We start from the raw sequence: 10,793 nt of genomic DNA, 5'->3' as shown, positions 1-10,793 counted from the left end.
TTTCTGTAAGAAAAGTCAGTATATTTATGGTTTGCTTTATAAAAGTTACTATAATACAATGGTACATAGTATTCAATTCACAAAAATATGAACAAATATATACAGCATGACACATCCACAACAAAAACACTTTCTTCAAAACAAGATACATACTGGTGACAGATTCTATATGCACAAAACATCCCTAAATTTATAAATTTGCTTAACAAAAGAAAAAGCAGAAATCCTAAATCTTCAAAGCAGATTTTTTTTTTAAAGGAACTTTAAAAAAAAAATCATTTATTGCAAACCATTTTACCTGCCTCCTTTTAAAGGAAGCCCTTTATTTTCACACCGTGAATTAAAACAACCTGTTAAAGGAACCAGAAAACTGCAGGATTGGAGCCGGGTGTTCTTCCCTTTCGCTTTTAAAACTGCCCGTTTGAGTGTCCGTTCCAGAGGGTTTCTTTTCACTTGGACAAATACTACAGTGGCAATTAAGGAGGAAACTCATAGAAACAAAACAAATATTAAAATGAAAAAAATCCAGTTGCAAACTCGCTTAAATACATTTTAGGTTGTCTATTAGACTGTACACATTTCCTCGCTTGAAATAAATAGATTTTGCACATTAGGTTTCAGAATGGGGCGGGGGGGCAAAGAAGAAGCCTTGACTTGGCAATTTTTTGTCTTCAGTTTCTTAATGCTGCTAATTCCATCTATTTATTTGACAAAAAAAAAACATATTTATACAGAATTTACATTATACAAAGCTTGACACAAGCTGTAAATGCCACCAGCTCCTTTGCTATACTCAGTCCTTCTTCCTCCCCACCTTCTCGACATGAATTAGAGCTGGAATCTGTTTAAAAAGAACTCCAAATTACAATAGTCACTTTTAATAAATTATTTACATGCTCTTGAAGTACAAAGAAATCAGCAAAAAAATTTCAACATGTTTCTACAAGAAACAGTGTTTGAAGAGAAGATTCTTGAGTTTGCCTATGTACAGAAGATGCATTTTTTTTAATATACTTCAAAATCCTTTTTTCCTTAAATTTTTATTTTATACAGAAATGCACTGAAATGATCCCTGAAAAAGGTCACAAAAACCGGAACTGAAACTACTGTATACTTTGTTGGAGTTTAAAAATGTTTTTTGTTTTGTTTTTTCCTTGTAGAAATAAGCTGCTCTATACAATATAAATATCTGCAGGATGAGCCCCTGCCCCGCCGCCCCCGATGGCTACAGGGCGCTTTGGGGGCGACCGAAGGACACGGGGCAGTGAGGGCGAGGGCAGGTGGGGTTTGCAAGCAGAGCACACTTCCTAGGAACGCCAGCTGCTGCGGGATTCGCACGCTGACCTCGAGCCAGCTCGCTCACCTGGGGACACTACGGGCTGGAGGGACACCTCCCAAGCCTCTGCACTGCTCTCCGCAATCGTTTCACCCAGCAGAGCCACCCAAGCGAGCTGCAATTTCGCAGGGAGCACAGTCAACGTCTCTCTCTGTTTTAGGGTTCAATTTAAGTGAAAATAAATTTAGGACAGCGAACAGAATGACTCCAGCACACCTCTCTGTCAAGCAGCACAAGCCAAAGCACCTGGGGGTGTGGAAGGAGGCTCCATGGGGCTGCCTTCCCAAACCACCTCCATGGCTGCAGGGCTCCCTGGCCCCGCAGGGACAGGGCAGCCACAGGATGCCTCGATCAGACCTAAACCCCGCCATAAAATCATGGAGACAGGGCTGCTCTGACCAGCTGCACAGGGAGGGCTCTGCAAGCCAAGACCTAAGGGGAGAAAAGCAAAGCCTCAGCTTTGAGGACTAACGTGGGTTTTCAGAAGTGCTGGCAAACAGCTCTGCTTCCTCCTGGGGGCTCCCGGGAGCTCAGCTCTTCCAAAAGCTCACGTTATCCACCTGGAAAACTGCAGAGGGATGGTTACTGGGTTACAGGCGGTTTCAGGAGCGCCCCAGCGATTTCAGTGCTCGAGGCCTTCGGCACCCAAATCCCTGTGGTGCTCCTGCAAACACCGCGGAGGAACCCGAGCCGTGAGCCTCGTCCCACAGGACCCTGCTCTGCCTCACGCCTTCCCTCAACAACCTGCCGGGGCTGACCCCATCCAGAGCACACAGAGATGCTGGGAAGTACAGAATCACCAGGAGGTACTTAGGGGTTGAGTGAAGTTGGGGTTTTCCCCCCCACAAAACCAATTCACGCTCTGGTTTGATGGGCTAGAGAGGAAGAAGGCCAAGAGCAGGGGCAGGACTGCTACAGGCAGGGGCTTCGGTTCTGAGACACAAAATTTCTGTGCATTTCTAAAGCTTCAAAACAAAAGGCTGAGCTGTGGAGATGCCAACTGGAGCATCAGCACAAGAGGAACCTCATTTGAAAACAAAAAAGAAAAAGAATCAGAGCAGCTGGTTTAATCCCCAAATTCTCCTGCCACAGCTGTTGTTACAACCCAAGTTCAACGACAAACTATTTGTGCTTCTCATAATTTTAAGCTCTGGGTCACAATTATTCAATTGCCAGAGAGAATTACAAAGAAGAGGGGGAAAAACCCCAAAGCAAAGGAAACAACGAAAGAAAACCAGAGATGAGATCACGGACTGTCCAACCTTCGGGACGATTTCCTTGCCCTCAGACAGAGCCGCAGGCAGACGGCAGCTGGCGGCAGCCTGCACCCTCCTGCTCTTGCCAGCCTCTTGTCTGAGGAAGGAATTCAAACACAGAGGTCTAACCCACATCGCAAGCTCCGCTCTGCGGCACAGGCCTGGCAATTCCACGTCACGGTGGCAAAAAAACTTCCAGGAAACTCTTTTGCAACCTCTGATCACGGAGCTGTGGTCGGAGAGCAATTAGCACTAATTTTACAAGGCTACAAGAATACAGCTGGCCAATTTGTTCTGCGGGGAGAAGGTTTTTAGTTACGCAGACGATGTTTGCGTTTCACAATTACATTGCTGTTTCCCCTATAAGCCAATTAGGGAGGTTTAGCACAACTAATCTCTACTTTTAAAGCAGGAGAAACTCCACGCGAGTTGAAAAACCTGATCCTGTCTATACCTGAACTGTCGTCTAACGTTCCCAGATCACATCCAAAGAAGCTTTTCTTTGGTGCTTTGGCCCATTTTTAAATGGAACCCCTTGAAGAACCGCAAACGCCACCTCAGCACGTCTACAAGGTCAAAAGAGATTGAAAAACCATCTCAAAACGGGCTTCCTAGTTTGAAGAAGAATTCATTTTCACGCTGCAGGTGGGGGAGGATGGGATTGCTATCGCAGCCTGCGCTCGGGGCACTTTCCACCACGTTTGGTCTTACTGAAAGGATGGGACTACCCCGGGGCAAGTTACTGAGTAACCGGGGGAGGAGAGCAGCAGGTCCAGCTCGCTCCTATCACAGGAGGAATCTTCCCCATTCAAGGACAGGGCAAATACTCCATGTAAAATGCTGGAAGGGCAGGGAAATGCAGACAGAAGTGAGAAAAATTAAGATGAGGAACACATCAGTCTGTTTCCCATCAACAGGAAGAAAATCCTATGAGAAACTCCTATTAGAAACATGGCTCGTAGTGTATGCTTAAAAGAAGGGTAAGGTTTCTACAGCGTAACTGAGGCTGTATTTCCCACTTAATTTCAGCCTCTTTTTTTTTTTTTTTGGACACTAGATAAACCAGTCTACGAGAAATGGGCATCCCAAAAGGCCATACGTGGTGCCAAACGGACTGCCCAGCTGACTCAGCTCGTTACCACTGATTGCGGGACCCACTATTTTTCTTGCAGGGGTGCTGAGGTTTTGATCCCCCAATATACCAGCATGGCATATGAAAATTAGCGATGAGCCCAAGGCGCTAAGCTCAGGTCTGTGGCTGACCTGGCGTTCCCCGGGGTGTCTGGCTTAGGGGACTTGTTCGGGCTCACCCCTAACAAAAAGACAGGACAGTTCACCTATAGTCTCGTTGCAGACACGTCTCCATACACACACATGCACCCAAACACACGCACACACCCATTCACACACCCTCAAGCCTCTGGCTTGCTCTGTAACATCAACCTTACATTTATTTACAGCTTACTCTGAGAAATCTGTGCAATTTCAGCCAATCAAGCTCCCAACAAACCCTATATGGCATTTTCAGTCTCTGCTTCACATTTAAACGTTGAATGTCTTTTTCAACCAACAAAACTGATGAGAAAAAGGTAGCAGCATTTATGAAAAGACGAAGGTTTATACCAACAATTAAAAAAAGGTACCATTATCCCATGAAGGAGCCTTAACGTAGGGACTGAACAGAGAGAAGCTAGTGTTTGGATAGACCATGCCACAAAACGGTAGTCACCTTTTTGTGTGCGTGTTGGATCTGAAAAGGAAAGAGCACCTGAAACATGAACAGTCCTCGTAAGCATGTGCGCTTTTTGCTTTCATTCGTGATCCTGGCAGAAGTGCGAAACTTGCTTGGTTTTCTCTTCTCTTTTTTCCTTTTTTTAATATATATTTTTTTCCTTTTTAATTTTTTTCTTCCTTTTTTTCCTTATTTTTTTCCTCATTTTTTTTCTTTTTTTTTTCTTTTTTGGCAAAGTGCAACCACACCTGGTTACCACAGTTTTGACATGGCCGAAGGTGCAAGTGTGACGAGAAACCTCGAGTTCAGTTCAGGGTTCCCCTGCAGTTCTCAGAGCCACATAGACACGGGATTTTTACATCCTCAATGGGAAACTTGTAGTCATAGGTAATTTCCTCATTCACATTGATGTGCTGTTTGGAGTAGATGACGATCTTCTTTTGAGACTCCACTGTGATCACTTTAGCGTAACAATTTGGCTGCAAGGGTGACAGAACAGGTAATGATTTAGGCTCCCGATGGCCACAGCTTCCCAGCCTCCGCACAATTAACTAAACTAAAATAGAGTGGGGCACTCACTTTCCCAGACAGTCTCAGCCATGCTTCCAGAGCCTAGACCCAGGAAACCCAGCGGGAAGCTGAGAGAAGGAGGCATGAAGCCAAAAAACAGAGGAGCTGTCCTTGTGCTCCTCCAAAACAGACACATTCTGGTCATTCGCAGTGCACGAGAGCGCTCATGGTGCTCCACTACGTTTGTCAGTGGTTAAGAGCAGCTCAGCTAATGCTTGGTAACGTGGTCAGACATCCAAGCCCTTGAATGTAGGCTGCAGCACAGAACAGACAGGAAAGCAGCTTCTCTGCTTACCAGGGCAAGAGTGCTTTTCCCACGTGGATACTAGAATACTGTTCCCACAGCAGAAGAACTGCTAAAATTGTTGTTTTAAGGAAATACTTATTAGCTGTGGTTGAACAGCATCCATCAGGGTCCTACAATATGGTCAGAAGGATTCTGAGCACACTCTGTCTTGCTGCCTGTTTCATTTCTCAGGTCTCTCATCTCTTCCTTAAGCTAGTTTAGACTCAGCTTTGATCTGCTGCAGCTCATTAAGTTAATCATAACCCTGTGACCCCTTGCTACTTCTGAATGTGTTCCTGATCAGAGCTAGCGAGGACTCGGTGGGTTTATCAGCATGTCAGAGTACAATTATATGAAAAAAACTGATACTTACATTGCAGCTGTGATTAATAAACCTAGCGAAGTTTCCACATTTTGTGGCATCGATGATTGTGTCGTGGTCAACTCTGAACATGTAACTGCTTCCGATGCCTTCATCCTCGTATCGCTTTTCACGCATGTCAGCAATGACCTACAGAAAACCCCACAGGTACCGTCAGAACAGGCTGCAGCGATCTGTAAGATCGTAAGCTCTTACACGAGCTTATACGTTAGATAGAGATACGTTAGCTCACGTAACCTGTGCTTGTGCCACTCGGAAAATACACGATCCCAAATACCCCAACAGAACAGACTTCACTGAAACCACAGAAGTTCAGGATGGGCTTCTTGAGAGCTTACTTCCTAAGGATTTGAGCTCTGAATTTCTGGGTTGTTGAAAATCCCACCCCTGTTCCTCCAAGCCACATGCCAGCCTCTGCCTAGCTCACATAGCTAACGCCCTGCAGCAGGGACGCCAGCCCCAGCTGCCATACTCAATCACTTCTCTCAGGGCTGCTTTTTGCTCAGATTTCACCCCCGGTCCAGCTTACCTGCCTGATGTTCTGACCCACGTACTCAATCACCATCTCATCAGCTGCGATGGGCTCCATAGCAAAAAGGCCCCAGTCGTGGATGTGGCTCTTGCAGAATTTTAGCTTCTTCTTCCGGAACTGCATGAAGAAAACACCCCAAAATCCCAACCCTGAGTTAGCCACAGCACCAAAAGGGAAAGGCTGTCCCTAGGTCCAGCAGCACGCTCCAACCCACAAGCAATGCTGGGGCACTTCAACCTGATTCTGTTTCCTTCTGTCTTTTGGTGACAGGAGGGCAGCACAGGGGACATATGAGGTCCCACAGACTTGCAGTACTGGGGTTTTTATACCACTGACCATGAACCGTTTGGGAGAACAGACCCGTTGGGGCCATCGATCTCTGTTCTGCACAGCCCTGTTGGTTCTGCCTAGGGCTAAAGAAGCTCATGCGCTTACAGCCATTTATCAAAGGGCTCGTGCCTCTTCTCCTCACAGGGGAGCACACTGGACTACAGTGTCCTGTTTTCCCCATGATTGCTCTGTTCCTATTTTTAGGTGAATTAGATCGCAGAAATCTTCAAGTTGGTTTACGTGGAAGCCCAGAAGAGCTGGGTACCCCAGAGGGGTTCTGTGTCGGGTGATCCTCCCAGACCATCTCTTCGTCTCCCTGCAGCTACTCTGACTGCAGAACCCAGCTTCCCAGCCAAGCACCACTGACCTGCTCTGTAGAGGCTTTTTCCAAGCAGCAAGGCAACACCTTAATTCTGGGCCCCACTCAACCCCCTGACACACACAGGGGTGCCCAGCACTGAGCTCCGTGGCCACCCCCTGCCTGGCCTCAGCCTGCTCCCAGCCAGCCCCCGCACAGAGCAGCCGCCCCGCGGGGTGACCTACCTTGAGCTGGTTGAACTTGAGCAGGTCGCTGTCACAGCTCCCGGTGAAGGAGGAGAGGAGCCTGCGCTGCTCTGACCGCCTCTCGGAGCCAGCCCGGGTGGAAGCGTGAGGTTGAGCAGGGATGCTCATGCCCTGAGGACAAACGGGTGAACAAAGCTGACCCAACGCGTCCAGCACGCTGCAGCCTCCCAACGAGCAATCCCTTGTGCTACAAGGCATCATCACAGAGCACGTGGCTTCCTGAAACATCCCACTTCAAACACCCCCACCGCCTCAGCACCACCCAAATGGCCACCTCAACGCAGGCGTAGCTACAGCTCCACCTTACCAAAAGGCAGGGAGCAGCCACCGGGTGTGATGACGTTCAAAGCCAAATCCTGCTGGCACCCTGGTGGTCAGCAGAGGACGTTTCCCTCACCTGCGTGTCAGCTGGAGGCTCCTCTGCAAAAGCTCGGCTATTGTTGAGGTATTTCAGTTTGTCCTTCTTATCAATTTTGTAATAGCCTTCGCTTCGTGCGCAGCCCGTCACGTGCTCCCGCATCCCATCGTCACGCTTCTTTTTCTTGGGCGTGGAAAAGCTGGTAGGTGGGAAGAAGTTAAGGAGCAACACGGCTACCGGGGGACATCAGACCAAACCTCTGCTGTTACGTGGAGCTAACACCAAGAGCTTGGAAAATGAGGAAGGGTTTTTTGGGGGACAGGAGGGGGGAAGTGGCTGCAAAAAAATAACAGTGCTATTAAAAAAAGCTTGCAGGAAAGCCCAGCACGGTATTTCCTTCTTAGCTGCATGCTTTGGGAAATGTAAATTTCATTTTTCTCCTTACTTTAAACACAAGAAGGTTAAGCTGTCAAGAGAAACTTGTCTGGAAAAGGATTTCCCCGTAGCACTGACTGTGTCCACAGACAGCAGCTACCCAGCCCCCTGGATGTATTTTTTCCCTGTTTTGCACAGCACACTTTTGTTCTCCCTCCAGGAATTCCCTGCAGCCACCCCAAGCCCTGGGGACACCGCGCTGACCTCGCAGCAATCCCATCCCTTGGCACCCTGCCTCGGGCGAGGTGCAGCACAGATGGGCCAGAGACACTCCTCAGCCCGACGGGTGGGACACGCCGCTCTCACCGGGCTCGGGAGACCTGCTCCTGCAGACCCGGTGGGACAGGGAAGACCCCGCGCAGATGTTTCAAACCCCACTGTCCTGATCCACCAAGAAAAACCGCAACGGTTTTAAGTGGCTTTGGCTGGTTTGCTTTTGCTCTAGAGAAAGGTTAAAAAAAAAAAAAAAAAGCAGGATTTTGCAGGGAGTCAGAGATGAAATATTTTAACTCCAGACATCTCTAGCAACACACGAGGTGCTGAACGCGCTCCCTGATGACCGTGTCCTGCTGCAGCACAGAGCAGGATGTTCTCCCATCGAGCCCGGGGCTGTGTCTGCCCCATGTGCTGCCTAGCAGCCAGCCTTCTCCGCTTATTAGTATTTTGGGCTCGAAGCAAGTTAAAGCTGCTAGCACCACTAACATCATTTTGGGCACAGATGGCAGGATTATTTTTACAGCAAGTTTTAGCCCCAAGTTAAAGTCCTCTACGTACAGACTAGAAATTGCCGGGTTTAGTAATTAGTTTAGCAGGTTGGAAAAAAAAAAAAGTGGTTTAAATGAAGACAGAAAATTCTCAAACTAGCAAGGAAATCTCCCCAGAAGACATGCTTAGAGGCTTTCTCTGCAGTTCTAGATGGAAAATGCAGCAACAACAGCCACTTCTGCAGCACTTTTGTATTGCAGCTTCAGGGAGTAGGTCTAAAACTGCCTGCTGACATAAGCAATTGCTATCCCAGTAAGCAAATCTACCAAATGACTTTGTCTGTTGCATTCTAAGTCCCACTACCCAACGCCCATCGAGTGCATCCTACACGTGGCGTGTGACGCAGAGCCAGCGAGAAAGGATATAAGGATGGAATACCCACAGGGTGTCGTTAAGCCAGTCCATACCATTGTCCTGCTGTAACAAGCGGTCATATGTGATACACATGAATTTGATATCTTCCTCGTCTATGCCTCCGTTCCAAATATCGTACAAAATGGTCATCTCCTCAAACTCGGAGCGTGGCCTGAACTGAGGCCGGGGTGGGGAATACTCAGGGGAAGGAATCACCGGGAGGTCCTCAGGTGACTTCTTCTGCCTTCGCCACTGTCTTTTAGGCTTCACGTGAGCTTCTTCTTCCTTGAAGTCTTCGTTCCACTGGTTCTCCAATTCCTTAAATGGCAGTTTCTCTGCGACTGTCTCAGCCGCTATTTTCTCGTGGAAGCCGTCATTCCTGAAGTCCAGGGTGACGGTTTCAGGGTCTTTCAGTCCATAGAAAGCATCGGGATGTGCACTCAGAAGCTCTTTGCTCATAGCACTTTCCACCAGGGTCACTGGGACGGGAGGTGGCTCTATGGTTTTGCCCGAGTACACATCCAAGGAGAGGACAGAAGGCGGCGACCGTTTTGGTCGGCCCGGCCTCCTTTTGGGAAGAACAGAAGGCGGTGGGGGGGGAGGAAGAATAGAAGCACCAGTGGGTGCTTCCGGCGAGAGTAAAACAGATTTTACGTCTGCCTTGCACTCCTCGATGGGCAGTCTTCCATCTCCAGGCATGCACGGCAGGGCTGCTACAGGTATTGGCTCATCAGGTGGCAAGCCCACGTCTGTGTGGAAATCTGCTTGGGGGGGGCTGGCGAAGGGGATAGGGGAAGGAACACTGTTCATGCTGATCGTAAGGGAAGCACCGAGAGGCTCTTTAAAGGTTTTCTCATCTAGCTCATCCTCTGACGGTTTCTTGCCAGACAGAAGGCAAGGAATGGTAGCACCAGCCTCTGGGAAAGTAGGTGTGAAATTGAAATCTCTCCCAGGAGTCCGAGGAATGCCACTGTTAATGCCAGGAGATTGGGATGGGTAGGAAAAGGGGCTCCCTGGGACTTGAGGGGAACTGAGGGTCAAGCTGCTTCCTGTAAGGGGAGCATCACTTCCTGGCGTTGCTGGAACAGTGTCCGTGCTCTGTGATTTTGCAAAGGGGTGCGAAGACTTGGCCAAAATGTCCCGCCCAGGAGTCCTAGGAATCTCCTCTTCCATAGATGTTTTGGTCACCAGTAATTGTTCGGGGAACTTTTCTGGAGGGATTAAAGATTCCTCTTTACCGGGAGTCGACGGTAAGGGAAGCGTGGAGGATGGCACCTTGTGGGCTGGAAGCAGAAGAATATCAGTTTCTGGATGCACCACCACCTCCCGCCCCGGCGTGCGAGGCAGCCGGTCATCCTCCTCTGCTGCAGAGGGCAGTTTTGTTTTAACACGAGCTTCTAAGGTGCTGCCATCAGACTTGCTAAAGAAGCTGCTTTTACTGGACTGAGGTTCTCCAAAGACTCCCATTGGAGCTGAGAGGCAGAGCGTCCCGTCCTCATCTTGAGATTCAGGCTTTGGAACTTCCTGTACCTCTGGCTCCAGCATGGCGGTGGGTTCAGGCTCTTCCTCTGGAGGAAGAAAAACAAAGAAAGAAAGAAAGAAAAAAAAGTCAGGAGTGTTGCTTCCACTTGGTTACTTGCCACTTGCCAGTAAAGGCATGTTTAAGATGTTGCAATTACAGAACAGCTCAATTCCACAGGGAGGCTTTAGAAACTCCAATGCTTTACATTTTGGAGGCACAGAGCGTGGAGTAATTAGACACTACCACAGACATCCCTAATGGACCATTAAAAAAACGCACTATTAATTTGAGGATTAGCTACTACACAGGCCAGAATGAAGGTTTTCTGCTTTGAAAACCCCTGACCACCTTTTTACAGACATGAAAAGCAT

At 48.3% G+C, this 10,793-nt stretch overlaps 1 protein-coding gene across 1 annotated transcript in view; it reads right to left on the bottom strand.

Moving 5' to 3' along the window:
* The window catches only part of SETD1B (SET domain containing 1B, histone lysine methyltransferase), a 48,865-nt gene continuing 38,072 nt past the window's right edge, over positions 1-10,793 (bottom strand). The window contains 6 exon segments of the mRNA XM_040577439.1: positions 1-4,803; positions 5,554-5,691; positions 6,092-6,211; positions 6,968-7,099; positions 7,386-7,552; positions 8,912-10,468. Of these exon segments, the coding sequence (XP_040433373.1) occupies positions 4,630-4,803; positions 5,554-5,691; positions 6,092-6,211; positions 6,968-7,099; positions 7,386-7,552; positions 8,912-10,468 (2,288 nt within the window). The 3' untranslated portion in view covers positions 1-4,629.

Source organism: Cygnus olor, chromosome 17, assembly GCF_009769625.2.
Source record: "Cygnus olor isolate bCygOlo1 chromosome 17, bCygOlo1.pri.v2, whole genome shotgun sequence".
Lineage (NCBI taxonomy): Eukaryota > Metazoa > Chordata > Aves > Anseriformes > Anatidae > Cygnus > Cygnus olor.
This window is presented reverse-complemented; position numbering and strand designations above follow the sequence as displayed.